This window comes from Neoarius graeffei, chromosome 26, assembly GCF_027579695.1.
Source record: "Neoarius graeffei isolate fNeoGra1 chromosome 26, fNeoGra1.pri, whole genome shotgun sequence".
Classification (NCBI taxonomy): domain Eukaryota; kingdom Metazoa; phylum Chordata; class Actinopteri; order Siluriformes; family Ariidae; genus Neoarius; species Neoarius graeffei.
This window is the reverse complement of record NC_083594.1, coordinates 13465450-13492113: the sequence shown is the minus strand read 5'-3', so window position 1 is coordinate 13492113 and position 26664 is coordinate 13465450. Positions and strand designations below refer to the sequence as shown.

Sequence of the window (26664 nt, the reverse complement as noted above, 5' to 3'; positions counted from 1 at the left end):
CAACTTTACCAATATAAAAGATTACCAGGACTACAAAAATGCAGAAAAATAGGCTTTACTTATCCAAATGCACCTGTTGGTTCAAAAGTTAAAGTGCAGAGAACCTCACAGCACAACATGAAGTTACCTTCAAATATAATATAAATGCCTCAGCTTTCATGTAAGAAAAACACTATTAATACTAGTCCTGTGTGCAGGCAGTCTCTCCTGAAGACTAAATTAAACAATAATTATAAACTAATAAAATAAATGGCTCAGGCTTCATAGAAGAAAAAAATACAATTTGAACAGAATCTCACAGTATGATGCTGAAGCTGCCTAAACAATGGAAAATAAAATACCATTTTGGCAAAAACGTTGGCATCCATTAATTTCTTGTATTAAGTAAAAAAATATGTTGCCAGATACTGCTGACATTTTACAGCCCAAAATATGTTCAAAACCCACCGAAATGCACTTAAAACCGCCCAAATTGGGCGGGAAACCGCTCAATCTGGCAACACAGGCAGCAGTAACGGCTGCACTCGTGTCGAGGATGTAAACACAGTTGACGCGGCAACGGACATACATGACATAGTGGATGTAATTTACGTTCACAACTTTTTTTGCTGTCAGAAATATTTAATATTAAATTTTGTGACTCAACTGACAATAGCCATAGCCGGCGATTTGCCGCCGGTGACCGGCTACTTTTGAGACCGCTGGATAAAGCGGCTAGAGATAATGAGATGAATGAGATTATTCTATCCACATTCACTGGATACGAGCAATCGCGTGCTCTGATTGGCTACTCTACTACTAGTATATCAGCTCATATACAGTACCATCAGTAGAGGAAAAACAAAATGGCAGCGCGTGTTGCTGACCCAACCGAGGACGAAATAAAAACTCTACTCGAAAACGCAACCCTACAAATTATGAAGTATTTAAAAGAAACAGAAATAGCTAAAAGAATATATAGTCATTGTTGTCTTCTCCCCCCCCCCCCAAAAAAAAATCTCCTGTTCCACACTCCAGCCCAGTCGGTGGCGGTAAAGCACCTTTAAATTGGTTTGCCAACCGCCAAAAACCCCTAAAGAAGAAGAAGAAGAAAACCCTTAAAAAAAAAAAAAGGCAACAAAATATGGAAAAAAATTATTTGATGGTAAGAACGTATTCATGGTGGCACGGTGGTGTAGTGGTTAGCGCTGTCGCCTCACAGCAAGAAGGTCCGGGTTCGAGCCCCGTGGCCGGCGAGGGCCTTTCTGTGCGGAGTTTGCATGTTCTCCCCGTGTCCATGTGGGTTTCCTCCGGGTGCTCCGGTTTCCCCCACAGTCCAAAGACATGCAGGTTAGGTTAACTGGTGACTCTAAATTGACCGTAGGTGTGAATGTGAGTGTGAATGGTTGTCTGTGTCTATGTGTCAGCCCTGTGATGACCTGGCGACTTGTCCAGGGTGTACCCCGCCTTTCGCCCGTAGTCAGCTGGGATAGGCTCCAGCTTGCCTGCGACCCTGTAGAAGGATAAAGCGGCTAGAGATAATGAGATGAGATGAGAAGAACGTATTCTTTTTTTTATTTTTCAAGAATTATTATTATTATTGCATTTTTCACAAATTGCTAGCCATTTCGCCGGTTTGTTTACATTCCAAGTAGAAATTATTTTGTCGGGCGTTTTGTATCAAGTTTTTATTCTGTTTCTCAAAATCCAGTCATCAATCTCGTCATACATGGATTACAGCCGACTCGGTGCTACGCGCCTCGTCGGCTATCAGCTCATGTACGACTCGATTTCATGGAATAACTGTTAAATGGACTTACAAACTACATCCGGGATACCGAGTAACAAGTCCAATATCCTCACTCGTGAGGAAATCGATAAATTGTTTTGATAAACTTGGGTACTTTTTGTTTGTGAACGTGTTGATATAATAAAAAGAAAATCCAAACTATAACATTAGCTTGAAGATATGAAGTTTATCTTCTCGTGTTGAAAAACTCACATTTTTCATGTGAACTACAATCACAGCTCTGAGTGACAAATATTTCACGCCGATGATGTCACTCCGTGTTTTCCCGCTGAATTAATTATTTTTATATTAGCTTGCATTTTTATCCTTGTGGATGTTTCCATACACTATAAAGAGCATTACACGGTGGCGCAAAGATATGAAGTTTATCGTCTTGTGCTGAAAAATATTTCACTCGTGAAATATACTCACTACTCGAAGATAAACTTCATATCTTCGCACCGCTGTGTAATATTGTGTTGGCTATCAGCCTTGTACGACGAGATTGAGTGGAATAACTGTTTTATTCTATCCACGTTCACTGGATTTTAAGAAATGGAGCATTTTTATTTTTTGCGACTTCGATAAATAAAAACTTTATACAAAACGTCTGAGAAAATCATTTCCGCTTAGAATGTAAACAAACCGGCGACGTGACCGGAGCGATTTGTGAAAAATGCTATAATAATAATAGAAATTCTTGAAAAATTAAACAAAAAAAAAAACACGTTCTTACCATCAAATAATTTTATTCCATATTTTGTTGCTTTTCTTTTTTTTCTCCTTTTAGGGTTTTCTTCGATGACTATATTCTTTTAGCCATTTCTGTTTCTTTTAAATACTTCATCATTTTTAGGGTTGTGTTTGCGAGTCGAGTTTTTATTTCATCCTCGGTTGGTTCAGCAACACGCGCCGCTAGGGCTGGGTATCAATTTGATTCCGAAGCTTCAGAATCGATTATCACGACTCTATACGATTCGATCCGATCTCGATTCGATTCGATCCAATATCGATTCGGGTTAGTGTTATTAGAACCATTTTTGACTGTAGTTAAGCAACATATCTCATCTCATCTCATTATCTCTAGCCGCTTTATCCTTCTACAGGGTCGCAGGCAAGCTGGAGCCTATCCCAGCGGACTACGGGCGAAAGGCGGGGTACACCCTGGACAAGTCGCCAGGTCATCACAGGGCTGACACATAGACACAGACAACCATTCACACTCACATTCACACCTACGCTCAATTTAGAGTCACCAGTTAACCTAACCTGCATGTCTTTGGACTGTGGGGGAAACCAGAGCACCCGGAGGAAACCCACGCGGACACGGGGAGAACATGCAAACTCCGCACAGAAAGGCCCTCGCCGGCCACGGGGCTCGAACCCGGACCTTCTTGCTGTGAGGCGACAGCGCTAACCACTACACCACCGTGCCGCCGCAACATATTAATACTTGTATTATATTGACATTCAACAGTAAATTAATCAAGTATTGGTAGTTAATGATGGCTGTAAGACTGCAGATCCAATTTTTTTTTTGGGGGGGGGGCGTTGGAGTGTCTGATTATAATTTCATCAGAGTAAATTCTGTATTAAAATTACTAAATAAGCAAATGCCGTTACAGTCCATGAAACATAGGAAGTATGAGAAGAAAACAGTAAATCAGAAAACTGTGCACGTTTGCGCGAAAGCTGCGCAAACGTGCGCAGCTTTCTGATTTACTGTTTTCTTCTGACACTCCAACGCCCCCCCCTAAAAAAAAAAAAATCGGATCTGCACGATTCAGCCGTGAAAAAGGCGGCATCCGCCAAAAGGCGCGCCGTTTGCATCCCTGACAGGGAAAAATGTAATTTAAAAAAAAAAAAAAAATCGATCTTTGGACGTACGACTCGATCTTCAGGAAATAATATGCAAATCGATTCAGAATCGGAAAATCGATTTTTTCAACACAGCCCTGCGCGCCGCCATTTTGTTTTTCTCTACTCATGGTATATGAGCTGATATCCTAGTAGTAGAGTAGCCAGTCAGAGCATGCGATTGTTCATATCCAGAAAGACAATACCGCTTGTTTTTTAAACAAGGATGTTATCATTACATTTTATGGTAAGTAAACAAAACTCCTACTTGCGCTACTACTAACCAATCTGTGTTTTCTAGTATTTCAAATCACAGTATACCAGAACTAGATTATTAGTTTTTTTTGTTTGTTTGTTTGAAATGATTATCCAAATCCATTTATTTAAAACACATTTAATATGTCTTTTTTAATAAACGCATAATAGAGTCACGTCTTTATGCTTCTGGCTTATAATATTTGCTGAATATAATATATTTAATTCCGATATACATTATTAAACTCTGTAGCTCAAACTTTAATTACTGGCAAAAGTGCACGGCTCAAAATGATTCCCTTGCCTGATATTAATATCATTATTCTTGCCAATTAAAGTTGACTCCAACAACCACTAGCAAAACCAATCAGTCCTTGAGCCATTGCCAGGAAGAAATAACCTGCCAGAATGAAAAACATTAAAAAAAAAAAAAGAAAAATACATAATAGGAAGAATACAAGGAGTAAACAAAACAGTGAACGGTCCTTCTTTTTCGTAGTTCCTTGCGCCAACCATTCAGTGCTGGGAAGAAACCCCTTGATGCCCCTCCTCTCTCGGACTGTGAAACTGTAAGAGTGGAGAGAGAAAGAGAGAGAGAAGCGTACACACAGGCTCTGTATGAGACAGCCCGAGAGTGGGAGAGATCGAGAAAATAAAAAGCACAGAAAACAAAAGGAAAGAAGACAGACAGCGCCTGGGACTCAACCAAAAAGAGGGATACGTTACATTTCTGAAATTAAACAAAGCACTGGAAGAGCAAAAAGGGTGGATAACTCATCTGATAAACATCAGTTCTCCGGATGCCACGTGGATATAAGAAAGTGTGGAAACAAAGGACTGAAAGCGTGCTCCGCTCAGTAGTACTGGTTTGGGATTTTTTTTTTTCCTTCTGAAATAAAGAGATGCTGTTGCTTTCTTCAAAATCGGCATGGTACTGCTTGTAGGTAATGACTCATAAATCCTTTGCGTAAAGCAAACAGATTGCTTCTCTGAACTGCCATGAGTGCAGCACTCAGCTCAGACTTATTTAACTGAGCTGGACAGAATGCTGACGTTCTTGAAGATCTTATCCAAGTCTGCAGCAGCTAACCAAATCGTCTTTTAAAGCTCTTCTGCCATAATTCGAATGCCACAACGAGAAGACAACACAGGCTTTTCAGATTAGGGAGCACAGAAGTGGTGATATCTGTCTCGGGCATGGGGCAGAAGCTCCAACTCTCCATTGGCTCCTGAACTCCTGAAAGCTCCCCGTGGGTGAGAGCTACCATACTTAAAACTAATCAATGTTCTTAAAAAACAGGCCTATTGACAAGCAAAGTGGAACGACTGGGATGTTTGGAGTAAACTCTGACATTTGGTAGGTGAAAGATTACTTGTTACTTTTATCAGTTAGATTCTTGGTAAACAACGTGGTCGTCAGTGGAAGCTGGTATTGATTACGAAGAGAACATCTTGATAAATCAGTCTTTCCCTTGTTTGTTATTTAGATTTAGTTGAACCAGTGGTTGAAATTTGTTTACTTACAATTCTTTTTTTTCCGATCAGATTTAGAGCGTGCTTCAGATCCCATCTCGTCATCCCGTCTAAACCACTGTGCTTTTAATGTGTGGCCATCTACCCCTGTAGCACTCTGGCTGCTCTGCCAACCTCCAGCAGCATCCTGACGGCACAATGCTGTGCGCTCAGGGTGTGGCCGCCCATCTGATACTTAGCTCGCTCCTGTTGCACTTTGCCAGGGCTAGCCTACCTGCTGGCTGCCTTAAAGTATCAGACATCCTAAGCTGTAGCAATCTTGGAATGAAGTGGATACCAAAAGAGTTGCCGGTAACGGCCGCCACCTTGGATTTCAACCACAACCTTCTGACCAAGCTCGAGGAAGGCAGCTTCGCCGGTCTTCCCCATCTCGTAACCCTGCGGCTGGCCCACAACCACCTGAGCAGCCTCTCCCCTGGAACCTTCCGAAACGCAAGCAGTCTGTGCCACCTTGACCTTTCCTCCAATCAGCTGAGCAAAGTGGATAATCATTACTTCCAAGAGCTTGTGGAGATGAAGGAGTTGCTTCTCTTCAATAATCACATTGTTCGAGTGGAAAGCAATGCCCTGATCGGCCTGAGCAACCTGCACAAGGTCTACCTCAGTCACAATCGTTTGACCGACTTCCCGTTCTTCTCCATTCAGAAACACAGCCATCCTTTTCTTGTTACGCTAGACCTAAGCTCTAACCGTATGCCCAAGCTATCTGTTGAGGTCATCGCAGCCCTGCCAGCTTCACTTCAAAAAGGACTGTTCTTGCACAACAACAGTCTGATCTGTGAATGTGCAATGTATAGCATGTTCAAACAATGGGAGCAACAAAACTTCACCTCAGTCAGGGATTACCAAGTGGAGCATACATGTTTAGTATATGGGGAACCTCGTGCCTCGGTGAAGTTTCTTAAACACACTCGCTTCTTTGAAAACTGCACTGTAAAGGAACAGAACCAGCTGGAGGAAATGGAGAATCATTTGAAAGTGGATGCAGGAAACACTGTGTTGCTGGAATGTAAGACTTCGCTCAAGGGCCAACAGCTTACCTACCAGTGGGTATCCCCTCACAAGGATTATATCGTCCCCCCAGGCAACAATGATGCAATGCGAATGCATGAAAACGGAAGCCTAGAGATTACTGCAGTGAAAGTGGAGGACTCTGGTGTGTACTGGTGCATGGCATTGGACCGCCAACATTTACGGAACGAGACATGGGAGGTAAACATCACAGTAACATCACATTCCCATGAGCCTGAGCCCTTCAACACAGGCTTTACCACTCTGTTGGGATGTGTAGTTAGCCTGGTACTGGTTCTTGTATACCTTTATCTGACACCCTGCCGCTGCTGGTGCCGTAAGCAGCCACTACCTGCAACACCCAGTCCTGCAAACGAATGCAGTGCCCAGTCTTCGATCCTGACGCCTACGCCACCTGCCACCACGGAGGGTCCCGGCCGCAAGGTCAGTAACAACAAGCATGTGGTCTTTCTGGAGCCCATCAAGGAGGTACAAAACGGGAGGCCCAAGGAGGCACTGGTCTCCGAGAATCCAAAGGTGCACGTACTACGAAACAATGCTGACTCTTTCAACTCAGTCTTTTCAGACACCACTATAGTGGCATAGCATGAGGTTGCCCTCATCCCCAATCCTTCATTCCACTAAAGTAGTGGGTCTTTCAATGTGGCAGTCTGCAACTTCTGCTGCCTCTCAGGACAAAGCAGGGAGAGGGCTTGGCAAGTCAAGTGACAAGGCAGGGAACACAGCAAAGCCAGGAAAGCCAAGCGTAGAAAGTAAAAATAGCACAGGACAGGTAAGAAAACAGATGTAGCCAACACTGCCCTGAACATGTACGGTACGTCAAGCTGTAAACGGAAACGTGCAGCGGTACAGGGAAAGGTATGCATGATGCTTTGGATACCCTTTAACCCTGCTTGAGCCTTGAAAGAATGACAGCTGTACAGTAGATGCCTTGTTTAGAGCTTCTATGCCTCTGCTTTGGACTGTAACTCATTATTCTACAAAAATAGCACAAGCATTATAAGTATAGAGGACGGAATGTGGTAGTAATTCATTTTTTAAACGAGAAGTCTAAAATGTAAAAAGAAATAATAATAATTTTATCCATATCTGATTTTCTACTTATATGTGCACCTTATAGACATCTGGGCAAATTGTGAGAGTATGGAAAAGGCTGAGGGGAACCATTTACATCTTGTGAATGTTTTTGTTCCATCTGTTTTACCAAGTTTGTTCCTGAAGCGCAGCTATGTAGCCAGTACCTAACATCTGGATGGAAAAATCAATCATTGACCATACATTGGATTCAAGTCAACAAATTGTGTACTGGAATATACCCCTTGACATTCCACCACCCTTCCCCATCCCCTGCTTTCCCCACCCCCAAAACAAATGCCTTCTTTATCAGTCTCTTAATAAACCATTGTGCTTCGACTCCAGAGGTAAATGCCTTCCTCGTTATTGGTAAAGATTAGGATTACTGCAAAGCTCATCAATGGATCGATGAAATATTTATATGTCAACTGTTGTTTTTTTTGTTTTTTTTCTGGTTCTACCGGTAAAAACTGCAACACAGCTGTACGCGAGCGTACAAATGCTTCAAAGAAGCAGCAAAGGTTGTCCACATCACAAAGCTCGATTAAACCGAAGCTGAGGTACGAGAACGTATATATGTGGAATCATGGGCGCCGCCAGGGGGGGAAAGGTTAGAACAATTCTAGGGGCCCAGCACTGTCATGGGGCCCTTTAAGGGGCTGACAATATGCTTTTAATGATTTGAATAAGACTTGAAATAACAACAATGCAATATTCCATCTGGTAAAATGAGCTAATTGAATAAGGTTGTCTATTTCTTGAGTTCTTCAACATATTGTCATTTAACCCTCCCCCTTTTGCGAAATGGTACGGTTCAGTTCTGGTAGAAGCGCGATGCGTTAAATCTGCGTGCTGATCAGTGCAACGCTACTTGCTGCTGTGTTGCGGTGCAGCAGCCAGCCAGCAATGGAGTGCGTACAGTCTATGATCGCTAAATATGAAGAGTGGCTGTCAAAAACGTAAAGAAAGGCAGCTGAAAGCTGAGAGGGACCGGAGAGGCAGGCAACTGGTCACTCAGTTTTTCCCAAAGAAAGGTAGCTATCGCTCACGTGTGTTCAAAATATTAGCGAATGGTAAATGAACAGTATGAACGTGGTTGGATTAGCCTATCAAGAGAACACTTTTACAGTTTGTACAGTGACATTTTTTCCATTTTAATAACTGAACTGACTTGTGTGATAAACAAGATGAAATATTATGTTATGCTGGTGCCAATAACCAGTTTCATAACTAATGGGGTGCCCTAAATATGCACAGATTCAGCCTCAGGGGGACCTCCGCCCTACCAAACCACTGAACCCCCCTTTGGAGAAGGAGGTAAGCTGCAATACAACCCATAAATGCTTTAGGATTGAAGTTTTTAATGAGCGAGCGCCATATACAGTTTGCTAGATTAAAGTGTTGCTAATAACGGACACCAGTCAAGTGTTTGACATGGTTACGTGCGTGGAATGACCAGTTTTCATCTAGTCCCTGGTAGGTTAATACATAAAATGTAATAAAGTCACAAACTCAAGGTCCATGGGCTATCAAAAGTCAAATAATGACAATAGTGCAATTGTGACGAGGGTGGGCAAAGTTGGGGGGCCCAAAATTCTAATCTTTCATGGGGCCCAACATTTCTGGCGGCGCCCCTGTGTGGAATAAACAAATCTCTTTGGTCACAGCACAAAAAGCTAGGCTTATCCGTGGTCTTTTTTTTTTTTTTTGGGAAAATTGCATTGCAGTGGAGCCATATAATAAACTACAAAGGCAATTCAGTCTGGCCATTGAAGACACTGTCTCGAAAAAATTAAATTGCATAGACTATGGTCTGAAAATACTTTCTGGAATACAAACTAACTAAAAAATATATACATATATCCTTACTATGGAACGTTACCCTAGTGCCGAAGCCCTCCCCTTCCTGAATAACTGCATACTTAATCCTCCTCCTCTTCATCTGTTTTTTAATTAAAGTGCATGACAACCATTATCAACTTCATTATTAACAAGACCACCATCGTCATCGCTGACTTTAGCACTGTGCTACTGTATGTGATGTTTACTTTTATATTACTTTGGTACAGCTCTTTCCGTGTAACGTGGAAGTCCGATATGGGACTCCCCGTACCGTATGCAGCTCTTGCGCCAGGTGAGGGCTTAAACCCCATGACGGTGAGCAGTCCGCAACTCGGTGATTACTCCATTCCTCGTCATACAGGTTAAAACTATCGTCCAATTCCACGTCAAAGGGCTCAGGAGACATTTTAATTCAAATTTTGAATTAAATGAATGGATGCGTGTCGTCTATTCACCGCAATTAGTATCAACGGAGAGAGACAGCGTGTCTGTACCGTATGTGAGCAGGTTTTTACATCTTGGCAGGGACCAAATGTCGCCACAAAAATAGAAACGTGACAGTTTTCTCAGGTCCCACGAGGGGAAGAAGAGAAAAAAAAAAAAAAGAGTGAAGATGAGCCAAAAGGCTTTCTTTTGGTTACTGATGTATGGAGGTAATTACCCGTATTAATAATTACGTCAATAGGAGGTCACACAAGTGTGTGTGTGCACGCAGTGCTGAGTTTAAAAAGGTCCAATCTCTCCCAATTAGCCATGGCAGCCATAATAGCCCAAGGAAGCCAGGCCTGCCAGCTGAACATGATAAGCCCCGATTCATTTGCATAACGTCTGTGCCTATGAGGGACTCTGCCATCTGTGTGTGTGTCTGGAAAGAGGCTGATTTTCAAGACCAGGAGGAAAGGAATACACACACACACACACACACAACATCAGCCTTGCCTTCACCTCAAGTGCATATCAACATGATCAAACATGCACTTGTATTAGCACTACAGTCGACCAGTCTCCAGAATCTCCTTGCATACCATTCTTTCGATGGATAGAAAGACCGATGACGCAACGGGACTGTCATCTGCGTCCCTCTGATAGACCGAGCTTTCAAAACCAACAGAGCAGACGCCATAGTCAATATTTTATTGTCGCATATTGCATAATTTTATTTCTAGCACCCATGAGCTTTGTGCCAGAAGGTAGCGCAGCTGTTAAGATTCCCGACTCATCCTTCAGTTTCCAGGACATAACTTCAATTTAATAATAATAATTTAAAAAAGTGGGCTTCTACTCTATTCTATTCTATTCTATTCTATTCTCTATGAGAAGCAAAAGACATCACGATGCGGGGGAAAAAAAATTGAGTAATGGGATGCAGTAGATGTAGATAAAATGAAAAAAAACGAACTGAAATGTGAATCCGTCTCGCTTAACGTGGTAAAAGTGGTTTGTTTTTCCATCTTCTAACATTTCAGTAAGCTTTCCACTGTTCAGACACTCTACTGGAGAAATCCAATTAGATTTGCCTAACAGTCTGTGACGGTGAAGTGAACGGGCAAATGTGTAATTGATTTGCTGTGTTTATCGGCTAGCTCTTACCGTATAATGGGATGGAAAAGTTGCCGAGGAACGCAAAAGATGCAAATGGTGTCAACTTAATTAACTCATGAAACCTGGACACTAACAGATGGCAAAATCGATACAAAGATATGTTTGTCATGTTAAACTTCATTCATTTAGAGGAACAAATGGACTAGTGACGGTTTGATAATGCGATCGTAATTTAGCAAAATTAGCAGTGATTTAATAAAAACATGCAACCCCAATTATTCCAAAAAAGCTGGGATGCTGCACGTGTAAACTGTAAATAAAAACAGAATGCGATAATTTGCAAATCATGGAAACCTTATATTCCATTAAACATAGTACAAAGACAACGTATCAAATGCTGAAACTGAGAAATGTTATCGGTTTTTTGAGAAATATATGCTTGTTTTGAATTTGACGTCAGCAACACATTTCAAAAAAGTTGGGGCAGGGCCATGTTTACCACTGTGTTGCATCACCTCGACTTTTAACAACACTCTGTAAACGTTTGAGAACTGACGAGAACAATTGCTGTAGTTTTGAAAGAGAAATGTTGCCCCATTCTTGCCCGATTTACAATTACAGTTGCTCAACAGTTCGGGGTCTCCTTTGTCGTATTTTTCGCTTCATAATACGCCAAATGTTTTAAATAGGGGACAGGTCTGGACTGCAGGCAGGCCAGTTTAGCACCTGGACTCTCTTTTTGGAATCGGAGTTGTATTATTATGACTCAAATATCCTGTTGTAAATCCTGTCAGTTTAGTGTGTTCGCTCGCTTGCTAACTTCAGCAGTGAAGATTTTACATAGAGTAATTATGAATACTCCTTAAAAATTCTGTCAGGTTACTCTGCGAGCTAGACAGCTAGCATGAACAGTAAAGTATATAAACAGGATTTAAAAATTGCATCAGAAATCACGTCAAGTTGGTTTCTGTTAGTCATCTGGCAAGCCTTTGGAGTAAATAATATAATCCTGTCAAGCTAGCGTCTGTTTAGTGCACTCGAGTTTAGAGTAGAGTTTACGCAGAGTGAATATACAGCGAGCAGCAGTTCTGCAGGAAGAAATGCCTTATATAACCACTCTTTACAACTGTGGTGAGCAGAAAAGCATCACAGAAGGAAACCTAAGGCAGATGGGCTACAAGAACAGAAGATCACATCAGGTTCCACTCCTGTCAGCGAAGAATAGGAATATGATGCTACAGTAGGCACAGGTTCATCTAAAGTGGACAGATGAAGACAGGAAAAAGACGAGGTGATGCTTTTTCAATCTTCAGCTGTCCAGTTTTGGCAATCCTGTGCCCACTGTAGCCTCAGATTCCTGTTCTTGGCTACCAGGAGTGGAACATGAGGTTCCTACTTTTTTTCAAAGACATGGAGATCACATTTTGTCTCCATTCTAATATCTGATGTAAATGTTACAGGTCAGAATTGTAGGTCAGGTGGAATTTTTCAACCTAGGTTCGAATTTTTAACCCGGTTCATTATTTGCTACTTGTATTAGGGAGACTTACTATACTATACCTAGGGTTAGGTTTAAGGTTAGGATTTGGGAAGAGTTTGTATTTTAAATTAAACTACCCGAGGACATAATAAGACTGGACTCATTAATAAATTCAAAATATATACCATTCTTTCAATGCAGTTGTTGCTAGTTTAGTGGTTAAGATGTTGGGTTAAGAATCAGAAGGTTCTGAGTTTGAATCCCGGTCAAGTATGAAAGAAGATTTTTTTTTTAAATGCTAATTAGGTAGATAGGAATTGGTCGACAGACAGAAATACTAGGTAGGTGTAGACAGAGAGAAAGTGGATGGAAGAAAGAGAGACAAAAGAAGTGATGGAATATTCCTTTTAAGAATCTTAGATAATCCAAAATTTTACTGAGGTTGGAAATTATGAACTAGGTTAAAATTTTTAACCGAGGTCAAAAATAAAAAATCACGTAGGTTGAAATTTTTTGACCTGCAACATAGGGTGTATTCAGACCAGGATAGTTCGATAGTTCACTTGCTTTGGTCCGAACCAAATGTTTTTTTTATTTTTTCATTTTGGTGCGGTTCGCTTTCACACTGTACATTTTAGTAAGCGGACCAAAATCTGTCAACAAAGCCGCGCGCCCTGAGGTCGTTCAGCTATTGGTCAGAGACGACACACGCACAAAGCGTTAAGTTCAAAAGTAGTCACGGAGGCTTTCCGTGCTCTTATTCTTTTTAATGTCATCAAAGCTATATGTTTTTTCCAGTTTTTACTGTTTTCACAATTGTACGATTACTATGCTGTTGTACAAGTAATTTATCAACGACGACTTCAAAGGGCAAGGCAGCTACGGAGGATAGCGCTGATGAGCGCACATCATGTTGTGACAGTTCTGGCTCTTCACGCAATAGATGAATTTCTTTTTTGCGTCGCTAGTACCGCCACTTTTCGAAAGAATGTCCCTGATTTTAATGTAGGTCTGACGGAGTTTCTTCACTTTTAGCCGGCATTGTTCTGGGGAGCGCGTGAACCCCTTCTCCTTCATTTTCTCACTGAATACAGCAAACACGTCGGCATTTTTGTGTGTTCTCTCCAAAAGCTCAGATATGTGGACATCTGCCCATATATCCACAAGGGTACGCGTTTCTTCCTCGGCCCACGTTTGCCCCCTACTCATTTTTTGTACTCGCCTACCACTGGTGACCGAATGACCCTTGACAACTGAAACAGTGTTTGCACTTTGCGGTGGCGTGTCAAGACTCTGTTTCCCATAATGCTCGACAAACGACGGAAGCTCCCGAGGTACAAAAAAGCAAAACTGTCGGATTAGGTCCGGTCTGCTTTCACACCTCCAAAAGATCCGCACCAGGGTTCCTTTGGTCCGGACCGAGTCCGACCTTGCAGCTCGGTCTCGGTCCGCTTGTTTGGTCCGGACCAGAGTTTGGTGGTTTGTATTCAGACCAACCCAAAAGGTCCGGACCAAGGGAAATTTGGTTCGTTTGGTCCGGACCAAACAACGTAGGTGTGAATACGCCCATAAACACTAACTGAAACTCTTGACCTATATACACTGTACACACACACACACGATGACATTCCCATGCATAGCACTGTCCATTCACAACCAGAGCATGTCAGCTTTCCGAGCACAGACGAAGAACATCACCTCCAGCATTACTCGCCTCCTTGGGTTTTGTTTTGTTTTTCTGAACCAAACTAAGTCGACAGTGCCTTCTACAATTATTGGCACCCCTTGAGAAAAGTAAAAAGGGTTGGGGGGGAAAATCCACCTTTCGGTGAAGTCGCTTCATCTCGCACTGAAAAAAATGAGCAAAATCTAACCATTATTTGAAAAATGTATTCAGAGGAAAATAAATCCATCAAGAAATAATTATTTTCAGTAAAAACGGGTTCTGGTTCAGGAAATTATCCGTCAAGGCTGCTCGATTATGGCAAAAATCATAAACACGATTATTTAACATGATTACTCATTGACTTAAGAAAAAAATATGCATTTATTCAACTTTAAAAAACTAATTGCATCTATTTACATTATTATTATTATTATTATTAGTAGTAGTAGTAGTAGGTGTTACTATTCTTATTAATTTTCCTGTTGGCCTCAGACATCCTCAAGGACAAATCATAAACCTGTTCACGTTCTTTTATCATTTTAAAAATAATGTAGTGAAACATAATTGTGTTTAATCAAGAAAACGAAAGTGAAATCTCTAAAACTGAATTAAACCACTGCCTTAGCATGCTAGCTTAAGTGTAGCGCAGTGTCGCATAACATCGTTAGCATCAGCATTTTAATAAACACACGTACGGTGTAACACAGTAAATGACTCGCCTGAGGATTTACCGCTCAGATCAGTGCGGAGTAAACATCAGCAGTGACCATGAATGAGGTTAATTACCGATTAGTTTGGAGTTAAAGTGAAATAAATGTACCGCTGAAGCTGAGGAACTCTTCTCATCATCCTGTACCTGACTCAAACCAAGCTAAACATGCCATTTTTGTGGTGGTGTAGTGGTTAGCATTGGCGGTTCACAGCAAGAAGGTTCCGGGTTCAAACCTCACAGCCTTTCTGTGTGGAGTTTGCACGTTCTCCCCGTGGGTTCCCTCCGGGTGCGCCGGTTTCCCCCACAGTCCAAAGACATTCATATTAGGTTTCCCAGCCATAATGTATGTACATGTACGTATATCTCGCTATGGCAAAGCGAAATACAACCTCAATTCCAAAAAAGTTGGGATGCTGTGTAAACTGTAGATAAAAACAGAATGTAACAAGTGTTGCCAGATAAAACAAAACAAACCTCGCCCGGTCGCATTTATGATGAATATGAATGAAGATATCGCGAGAAAACGATTTTGACCTTTTTGATGACCTTGACCGTGTGTGTGAACATACTTGGCCAATAAACATGGTTCTGATTCTCATTCGCACACCGTACTGACAATTTTGACCTTTTTGGTGACCTTGACCCGATGACCCTCAAAAGGTTGGCGGTTCTATTTGAGACCAATGCCCATCTATCCTGAAAGTTTCATGAAGATTGGTCCAGCTGTTTTCTCGTAATATAATTAACAAAACAAACAAACAAACAAACCCCAGCGAAAACAATACCTCGCCTCCTGGTGGACTCCGTCCAGAGCGAAGTAATAATTCGCAAATCATGGAGACCCTGTGTTTCATTGAAAATAGTACAAAGACAACATATCGAATGTTGAAACTGAGAAATTTTATTGTTTTTTTTTTTTAAATATATGCTCATTCTGGCGGCACGGTGGTGTAGTGGTTAGCGCTGTCGCCTCACAGCAAGAAGGTCCGGGTTCGAGCCCAGCGGCCGGTGAGGGCCTTTCTGTGCGGAGTTTGCATGTTCTCCCCGTGTCCGCGTGGGTTTCCTCCGGGTGCTCCGGTTTCCCCCACAGTCCAAAGACATGCAGCTTAGGTTAACTGGTGACTCTAAATTGACCGTAGGTGTGAATGTGAGTGTGAATGGTTGTCTGTGTCTATGTGTCAGCCCTGTGATGACCTGGCGACTTGTCCGGGGTGTACCCCGCCTTTCGCCCGTAGTCAGCTGGGATAGGCTCCAGCTTGCCTGCGACCCTGTAGAACAGGATAAAGCGGCTACAGATAATGAGATGAGATGAGATAATAATAATTTGGTTCAATGGCAACAGGTCAGTAACACGATCAGGTATAAAAAAAGAGCATCCCAGAGAGGCGGAGTCTCTCAGAACTCAAGATGGCGAAGGGTTCACCTGAAGCACAAAATACGACAAAGGAAACCCCAAACTGTTCAGCAACTGAAACTGTAGATCAGGCAAGAATGTGACAACGTTTCTCTTTCAGAACTACAGCACACGGTCTCCTCAGTTTCCAAACGTTTATAGTGTCGTTAAAAGTAGATGTGATTCAACACAGAGGTAAACATCTGGGCGCATCAGTTGCCCTCACTTTCATAAAATCTGATGCATTTTTGTTTGGGTGTTCCTTTTCACCAATAAAGATATCCTGTGAAATTTTTTGACCATATTCAAAAGTCTAATGGTGGCACCATGAGGTTCATTTTTTTTTGCCAAAAAAACGCTTATTTTATGTTTTCGCGTAAGGTTTGAATCACAATGTTGGACTCCATTTATTGATTTCTTGTGCCCCAGAGATCATGTTAAGAACCTCTGCAAGGGATTGAGAAGCGTTAATGTGATTCATAATACATTTGTATTGTTTAAAAGTAGTTGAACAATGATTCAATGAACAGCTAAAACTCAAACTGTGCTTGATAATATATTTAGAATATGGACTAAAAATGTGTATCTAGAACTACGTTCACACTGCAGGCTGAAGTGACTCAAATCCGATTTTTTCGCCCATATGTGACCTGTATCCGATCTTTTATTGACAATATGAACGACACAGATCCGATTTTTTCAAATCCGACCCAGGCCGTTTGGATATGTGGTCCTAATTCCGATTCCTATCCGATCTTTTCATATGCGACTTCAGTCTGAACCGCCAGGTCGCATTCATCCGACTTACACGTCATCAACAAGCCACAAACGTCACTATTCTGCGCTGAAGTAGGCGGCGGGTCTCTCAAAAAAAAGTTACAACAACATGGCTTTGATGTTCCTTTGAACGGAGGTTGCAGTCACTACCCCGCAGAACGCCTGAGCCAAAACCCTTGCCCTCTTCCTTCTCAACCTCCTCCTTAACATCAGGCTATTGTGCATGTTCTGGCTCCGTCGCGACAACAACTGCATCATCGCCAGGTACTCCATGCTGGCTACTGTCATACACAGGAAACTTTAGGTTACTTCCGTAAACACTGGCCATGCACACTGCGTGTGACGTCGTCGTATCCTGCAATGCGCATGCGGAACACTTTTAGGTCGCTTTTCGTTCATACTGAGGATCACATACAAGTCGCATATATTTGTTAATGTGAACGACCTCACAAAAAAATCGGATTTCACAAAAAAATCGGAATTGAGCATTAAGCCTTGCAGTGTGAATGTAGTGTAAGATATTTGGTATACTCTATAAGGTGCCATAATGCTTCATGAAAAGTGATCGAAATTTTGTCATAAAAGTCATAAAATAGCAGCTTTTTCCAAAACTTTGAGCTCCTGGTGCCACCATTAAACTTTTGAATTTTGTCAAAATGTTTCACCCAGTGTGTTTTCTTACCAAAAGGAACAAAAACAAAAATGCATCATGATCGGAGGAACTTTTTCATTTTTAGGGGGCAACTGATGCACCCTAGTAAACATGGCCCTGTCCCAACTCTTTTGAAACGTATTGCTGATATCAAATTCAAAACGAGCATATATAAAAAAAAAAAAAAAATTCTCACTTTCGACATTTGATATGTTGTCTTTGTACTATTTTCAATGAAGTACAGGCTTTCCAAGATTTGCAAATTATCGCATTCTGTTTTTATTCGCAGTTCACACATGCAGCGTCCCAACTTTTTTTTTTTTGGAATTGCGTTGTATTGTATAAATTTTAGGGATGGGCAAAAACGCACCGCTGTAAAGCATCACTGCCGGAAAAAATGCAACACAATCGTTTTCTCAATTATCACGTTTTCTTTATTGAAAATAAAATTCATCACCCAGCCCTATTCAAGAGTATTTATATTCGTTGCAACGCGTACTCAAAGGTAGATCCGGGCACACAGTCAGCGAGCCCTACAAATAACACCTGGACATGTTTGGCTGTAAATTTCACACACGATAAATCATCCTCTGGTTTACCCTTCAAAGTTGATGCTAATTGAATGGACACGTGCACTCCGACACACAAAGAAAAAAAAAAAAAAAAACACCACCATGCAAACCCTTTTTGTTAACGTTAATCCATTCTCAGTTATTACACTGATGCTAAATGTGTTTTGAACACGGCTACGAGCCACTGTTCGTGTCCTAGCCAGGCTTCTAATGTGTTTGAGAGAAAAGCTAGTATATCATGAGAGAATACTCTCCATAATGAACGGTTTTCCAGTGAAAGCCTGAGGGCTGCCTCTATTAAAAATTCATCAAACCCACCAAACTTCACTTCTCAGCAGAACAAGCAGCAAACCGATAGCAATGTGCTGTGCTGAAAAATAGTGAAGGTAAACCAGCTGGGATTATGGAAATGGGTTGAAATGACGGATCAGATGGACCACCTGAACAAAACAAACGAAGATCCAGCACTTGAGCGAAAGCTTGGTTTATCAGTTACTTTATATTCATCATTTATGCAGGCGCTTGACACTGTGCTCCACACTGAATCCATTATACCAACTCGCGAAAGGCTGCTATTCCTGGACTGCTTCCTTCCAAATGGACACGGTAAGTTCCAGTGCTTGCTAATCCATCACTGACCAGAAGCATTTGCTTCTCTTCTGTACTTGCTTGCCGCTTGTTAGCTCATCCGGCCGACAGGCGATGAGTTTACGCCATCATGTGTTGTCCGTCGTCCACATTTCATGAAAATCGCTTCTTCTCTCTCAATTCTTCACCGATTTTTATCCTTTTTGGCAGGAAGGTAGGTCTGCCTGGGGTGCATATGGCTTCGACCTACATTTGCATACCGTAATTGCAATTAATAATGAAGACGTGGAGTAATTAAATCAATCCCTAACGAGCAGTTTCCACACAAATCGCTTCTTCTCCCTCAATTCTTCACTGATTTTGATTCTTTCTGGCATGAAGGTAAGGGGACCTAGGGTGCGTATAACTTCTACCCTGATTTGCTCAATTGCAATTATTAATGAAGTTATGGACTAGTTAAGCCTTAATGAGCCGTTCAACAAAAATCGCTTCTTCTCGGTCAATTCTTTAGGGGCGTTCACACGGCACATATTGGCATCGATGCTGCACCGATGTATTTTGTTGCGATATATCTTACACCGGTGTAAATTTTGTCGAGCGTTCACACGTCACAAACCTGCTTACTAGAGAGAAGCGTGTTAGCACCGGTGCAGCCCCACTTGCGTTCACACGGCAGTTTTTGCGACCGTGCTATACGATAGTAATAATGCGGAAATGAAATACGCGCATGCGTGAAAATGTACTTCCTTTTCCCAGTTGTCATGGCATCACCAAGCGCCGGGAAAACAACGCGGATGAAGACACCAGTGTTGCCAGATACTGCTGACGTTTTCCAGCCCAAAATATGTTCAAATCCACCAAAATGCACTTAAAACCGCCCAATCTGGCAACGCTGGAAGACACGCAGTTCTGTTGTTGTTGAGATTCGCCATTTTGGAAGCGCAAAATACCAGGATGCAAATTATGCAATGCCCGTATGTAATCAACTCTCCTCACGCGTAGCGAGTCTACCCCTTCAGCGTTCAGACGTCCTATTTTATATCGGTGCTGCCCCGCAAACTAGCCTTTACTCCGGAGTAAATTTCTTAAACCACCTCCCGAGCAGGGTTAGATTTGCACCGGTTTAAGCAGCTTTCAGGGGCTACACCGGAGTAAAAGTTGCCGTGTGAACACCCCTTTTGCCATTTTGGATTCTTTCTGGCAAATAGGTAGGTGTTCCTCGGGTGGATGTAGCTTGCAACGTTTATTGCGCAAGGTGGCCCACTTTAGACCGTTCCTTCTGGACTAGACGGGGCCGGAGTGAGCTACGCCGTCACTGACCGTCTCGTTCACTGTGTATCGCTAGCATCACCCCTGAACAATTTTCCCTCCTTGCATGTCAGCGTGCTCTCCAACATGCAGCCCAACAGGATGTTTAGACATGAGCTTAAAGGCTGAGGTTGGCTCAAGTTCATCATCTGACATCACTGCTAATAAGAATCCAGAGCCAAGACTAAATCATGTCACCACTGAGAAGCCATCTGGGGTCTTTTCCAGTGACATGGTTCCAGCAGTGGTGTTCAAAACCATTGCCTTAGAAAGCTCTGCTTTGGAGAATCTTAATATAGAGTAAATCTCTGAAGTGACAAAATATTTAGACGTTCACAGCTCCAAACATTTGGTCAGTTGGTCGACTGTGGACTCAGCTGGAAGAGATAAATGAAGCAGGCCGACTGCTGGGCTGATTTGCACCCTGCTAACGATGAATGGATTCACTCTGATCCAATAGGAGGGCTCAATTTAAATAAACGCGTAAATTATTGCAGATGACAGGAAGACAGGAGGGTATTAAAAAAAGATCCCGTCCTCCAGCTGTGGACTCGCTTAAACTCAAACAGGAAAATTAGCAGGTGATGAGTGGAGAATTGACCAGATTTAATTTAAAAAGACCAGCTCTGAAAATGAGAGCCTGCACCAAACAATGGTCACAAAGTCAATAAAGCTTTCGTATTTTGGCAGAGTGTGTCCACACAACGCAATATCGCCTTCTACCGTTCACCCACGCTTATAATGGCTGTCACTGACATCTATTAAAAACGGTAGACGGCTGGGTGAATCGCACCCTGGTCTATTTCAAACACAAATACCTGATGAGAAGAGAAATACCGAAAAGACAGATCTGATTCTGGGTCCAATGAATGACATATTATTGCATGGCCAAAATTATGTGGACACCTGACTATCACACCCACATATGGGGCTTCCCCAAAGTCTTACCGCAAAGCTACATGAATGGCATTCAGCAGACTTGAGCAACGTACAACAAACCCAGAGCAGCCTGGGGAGCAGTTAGGGGTTAGGTGCCTTGCTTAAGGGCACTTCAGCCATTCCTGCTGGTCCAGGGAATTAAACCAGTGACCTTTTGGTCCCAAAGCTGCTTCATACAATTGACTTGAATCCCTTTTGCATGCTGTATCATTATGATTTCCCTTCACTAGAGCTACAGGTTGAGCCCAAACCTGTTCCAGCATGTCAACATGTCCCGTATACAATGCGAGGTCCATGAAGACATGGTCAGTCAAAGTTGGTGCAGAAGAACTCGAGATGCCTGCACAAAGCCCTGACCTCAACCCCACTGAGGACCTTTGGGAAGAACTGGAACATCGATTACTCGCAAGCCATCTCCAACCAACATCATTACCCGATCTCAGTAATGCTCTTGCGGCTGAATGGTAGGCATGTAACGATATATCTTGCAAAAATATAATCACAATCCAATTTTATGAGGATTTGAGTCGATAAAATAATAAAAAAAACAAAAACGAATCACGGTTTTGATCAGGCTGTGTAGTCTCTTAGTTTTCTCTCGATATGTAATAGCGTTGTTTAGACAACAAAGGTCGCAATGTATAAACAGTGAGAATGCACGTGACTTCATCCTAGGTGGAAGTAACACAGCTCAAAATGCAGTGAAAATGCACAAAAAAAACCAGATCTAACAAAGGAAAGAGCTGGTGTGCGATTGACTATACAAAAAGATTTAAAAAGAAATCAGGGCTCTCTTTTTACAGACTGCTGAAAGCTAAAGAAAAGAGAAGAAAATGGAAATAGTACAAATGTTCATAAAAGAAATGACAGGAGCAATTTGTGAAAAATGCTGCTATAATAATTCTTGAAAAATTAAAAGAAGATACATTCTTACCATCAAATACTTTTCTCCCATATTTTGTTGTGCTTTTTTTTTTTGTATTTTGGGGGGGTTATTTTCAAGTAGAGTTTTTATTTCATCCTCGGTTGGTTCAGCAATACGCGCCGCCATTTTGTTTTTCTCTACTGACGATATATGAGCTGATAGCCGAATAGTAGAGTAGCCAATCAGAGTGCGCGACTGCTCATATCCAGTGAATGTGGATAGAAGAATTGTTCATGCAATACATGACTACTGGGCCGCAGAAGATTCGTACGGTTCTAGAGCAAAGTCTTCGACTTAATTATTCGCCGAAGGCGAGGTGAATATCAGTGAATAATAACGGAGACAAAGTTGAGCTTATTATTCACTGAGCCTGATTCAGATGACTGTTTTCGTATAAATACACAGGCGATTATTTAAGACAAATATTTTAAAAAATAATTTATTTCAAACTTCAAAAGCGGCATGTAAATGTAACAGCAGCGCATTGCAGACTTGTGTCACTTATCTATGCCGGCTCGCATAAAATACTGTTTTGAAATCAATTAAAAAAAAATAAAAATCACAATCCCACCTTCCCTTTGAATAATTTTAGACCAAACTTCAAAGCTTCTTTCGTGCTTTTAGGACCAGCGTTTTCTTTCATAATTTGTAATTTTTCCTCACTTTTGGTGACGAAACGATTGGCCGCCATTTTGCCGAGTCGCTCAAGGCGATTATCGAGAAATAGTCAGAATTTCTTGACCAATCAGCACACGTGATTTGCTATAATCACCTGCGTATATACTAATGGTACTTAATACTATTAGCCAGAATTGCACATGCACATTGGATGGAGTGGTTTATCGGTTCATACTTCCCCATCAACTAGCGCTTCCTTTCCCTATCATCTAAAACAGCCACTTCATTAACCCCAACACATAATGAGCAAAGCGGTCACTCTTTACACACTCAGATGGTCAGAAATACAAATTTGCAAGTGTGCAAGAGAACATCGAGGAAATTCAGACTGTGAAATCCTGGTAAACTGGACAACTTGAGCAACTTTAATGGTGCGCTGGCTGGCGAGGTTCTTGTGTTGGAAAAACATTGGAATGTTTTGTTCTCCTCCTTGATCCGACCTCCCATCCATGACCACCTTCACGAAGTTCCTCCTACCAGAATCTCCAAGAGAGTTAGTTTGGTAGCCAGCTCACTCCACCTCATTCTGCTTAGCTAGTTATGACAAAATTAGCTTCACACAAAACACCGATATACTAAGTTGTTCTAACGTGATGAATTTTATTTATTTTTAAACAAAATGGTTGGATTTAGGCTGCCAGATCACCACGGATTAGAAAATATAGCGAACAAGCTTACACTCGCTCTACTTAACTTACAATTTACAAAGCTAGCTATAAAAAATACTAACACATCAAATAACATACTGGGTTGTTTTTGTGCGTTTTTTTTTTAATCCAAACACTATACCAGTTTATAACGTTAATGATTGATCGTATTATGTGTCCAGGTGAAACAAAGCTATTTTAGTGCATCTCTGTTTTGTAAAAGCAGCTTATTAATTTGCACTAGCAGCACTGGCGCAAATTGTTACTCCCACTCAGGATCTTTCTACTTTATTATTATTATTATTATTATTATTATTATCCTAATGTTTTTTTAGGACACTATTTCTCCCTCAGTTTTCAACCAATCATCAAATTTCATGTGAAGAATACCTCTGGGCTGAATTACGCTGCTATGACTTTTGGTACTGATCTGGATCACTGAACCAGAATGATCCATGAAAAGCAGGATTTTTTTTTCGATCATTTATAACTCTGTCAATTTTCATGATTTTTTCAATCAGTTTTTTTTTTGGTCAGGGCAGCAGGGCGCAACTTTTTCTCACTAGGCATCATTCTTTACCTCTTACTGTTCCGGATCTACAGGGTACGGTAACCAGACGTCCCAGTTTGTAACAGCTAGTACAAATTACTGTGAGTTTAGTCACAGTGTCTGTCTAGGTTTTTTTCTTTTTTCCTGTGGAACATTTTCCTCAAAACAGTGTCTCACAATGCTTAAGCAAGCAGCACTTTATTCCTCCATGTTTACGTTAATGAGCAATAAAACCGAGGGTGTGGATGTACCCTGACTGACGGGACGGATGTAAAAACACCACCAAGGAATTCGGTATAGTTCTGGTTTTTAGGCACTTTTTCTGTCAGCCTTCAATCACATTATTTTGACAATATCACATCATTGTGTTCTTCTCATTATTTGTACGAGTAAATACACAAATTGACGTATTAGAAAAATCATGACTGTGAAGAACGCCAACTGCATTACAAGTGCACAAAGTCTGGCTTCAGTCTTTTTTTGTTTGTTTGTTTGTTCTGTGTATTTTTTTCTCTTTTTTTTCTCCTCTCCAGGTGTGTCGATTCCCTCGCTCGGCTGGCAAACACCCTCTCGCCCCTGACATATGGATCACTCTTTCGACTCCGCAGTAACGTCTGAGAGGAGCGCGTACGTAACTGCAAGGCTGGAGAATTCAAGAAGTGTCTGCTTAGCCCTGATAATTCCTCTCTGAGCAAACAATGACTTTACGGAGACACGGTTTCAGACACAGCAGATGGAATGGGTTCTGCCCACGCCATATTCACTGGCAGAAGCCAGGATGAAAATGCAATGGCAGAACTGGTGATACTGGAGATGTCTGGTTGAAGCTGTCACGGTTCTTAGAAGATGCTCCGATCTAACGTGATGAGGAATGAAAGAACGTAGTCCGGCTGATTTCAGACGCGTGTGTGGATTGACAACTAGGAATTTGAATGATCATGAGAATAAGGCATGCATAATAATAAAGGCTGAACAATAACACAACGTGTGTCAAAAGTATGTCATTTCTGTAGTGCGAGTGGCTTTACTGGTGCGCGAGTAACGAGAATGACATTTTGTACAAAACTAATCAAAACACGAATAAATTAATTGAAAAGACTGATGATGTTAAATACACTTTCAAACACGACCAAGATAAGGAGATAATTGTCAAAGAAAACAGATGCAAGACGAGCACAAAAGGAAGCGTCCTTGGTCGCCATTGCGCCCTTGGTTGCCAAACCCAGTGATGCGGTTTCAGTAGAGCGCAAATCAAAGGTGATGTATTGGCAAACACTGAGGGTCAATCTGTGAAAGACTGTCCAGCGTGGTGAACATTAATAATACCGTTTACTGCTCATCAATCAACAGAGCAGCCACAAACACACACCACAGTGTCAGAGGAAAAAAAAAAAATCTGAAATACATTTCAACACCAGAGTGAAGAGGTTGCACACTGTTGCCTGGATTACATTCACAATCTAACAAACATACCTGCAAACTCGTCAGAGAAAAAAAGGTGACAGTGTCCGGGGGGGGGGGGGGGGTGCGGATAATGGTGACGCCGACGCCGACACTGAACTCAAGTAAGTGTTAAGAAATAAGAAAACAATAAAAGAACCAAAACACAAGTTATATTATACTGAAAAACATTTATTTTTTCCTTCTCTAGCCTGGACAAGGGCTTCACAAACACTCTTACGCACGCAAACACCATGGAGGGAAACTGAAAAACACTATTTTTCAGTATGTTTTGCATGAATAATGAAAATGAATGAATACTGATGCACGAGTTTTAAAGATCATAGGATGAATCGCAGCTCCCTGTGCGTCTGTTTTGCAACAATGAGACTGTTGCGCAACATTTTATGTAATCTTGCAATGTTTTACTATCAGTGCGCGATTTATCAGCTTCAATTTGCCACGCTTTGTCACTAGTATATAAACTCTGTATAGTCAGCTGCTTCAGACCACCACTGACCATGGATGCTGCTGCACCAATACCTCCTTGCCGTCTATTGGGATTGCTGAATGTCCGAGTACAACTCCAAGAACTCCAGCGAAGACGTTTGGGCGTGCTGGCATTACTTATCCGTCGTCGACTCTAACCTGACTCGTACGTGCACTCGTACCATGGATTCGTTAATTGCACGAGCGCCGCGCGTTCAATCGTCCAATTACCAGATGATTCGCGCCACCCTATCGCACTATCTTACAACACCTGCTTTCATTGTACAACAGTCGCAAGATATATCGCAAGATTTCATGCTTTTGCATTGCACAACGGTCGCTTTAGACGTGCAGGTTTTGCACGACTACTTTTTCATATGCGATTATTTCGGCAACAGTTAACGATCAATATGAAAATGTATCGGTCGCACGAATGTTTGGTCGCTTCTGATCGTGATCCAATTGTGAAACATGCTTTAGCAAACAAATATCTGTTGTTTTAGCTCCAAAAAGGCTGACTTACCTTCAATTACCATCAGTTTCCACATTAGGTTCAGGGGTCTCTTAACAAGCGCGAACATAGATGGCAGTGTGTTTCAAGATCCTGAGGCAAAGGCTGAGATTCCGATTGGTCCAGAAAAAATGTCAATTATAAGAATTGTCCAATAATGGCCTATAACATGGCAGCAAGCCCACCCCCCCTCTCTTGACAGGCGCGAGCTCAGGTGAGATTACGATCGGCCCAGATGCCCCCCCCCCCAAAACCTCTCCGGTTCTACACCATTCACGTGAATGACCCAATTGACAATGAAAAAGGTGACTGTCGCCAAAAAGCGACAAGTTTGCAGGTATGAACAAAGAAACTGTGACTGCGCAAACATGAACGATATTAACAGCTCGAGTCTCATATGAAGCGGCATATTTTAGTCGTTACATGACATAAAA

General features: G+C 41.8%; 2 protein-coding genes across 7 annotated transcripts in view; one reads left to right on the top strand and one right to left on the bottom strand.

Annotated features, from left to right (window-relative positions):
• Positions 1-26664, bottom strand: part of LOC132874309 (E3 ubiquitin-protein ligase RNF123) — a 448585-nt gene that overhangs the window by 172813 nt on the left and 249108 nt on the right. The window lies entirely within an intron of this gene.
• On the top strand, positions 4469-7856 carry amigo3 (adhesion molecule with Ig-like domain 3). 2 transcript variants are annotated; one of them, XM_060910898.1, is made up of 2 exons: positions 4469-5134; positions 5426-7856. In XM_060910898.1, exon 2 carries the CDS (start codon positions 5552-5554, stop codon positions 7028-7030), a length of 1479 nt encoding a protein of 492 aa, XP_060766881.1. In that variant the 5' UTR covers positions 4469-5134; positions 5426-5551; the 3' UTR covers positions 7031-7856. The 2 variants fall into 2 exon arrangements, with proteins under 2 accessions (XP_060766881.1, XP_060766880.1); XM_060910897.1 differs by having other exon boundaries at positions 4469-5237.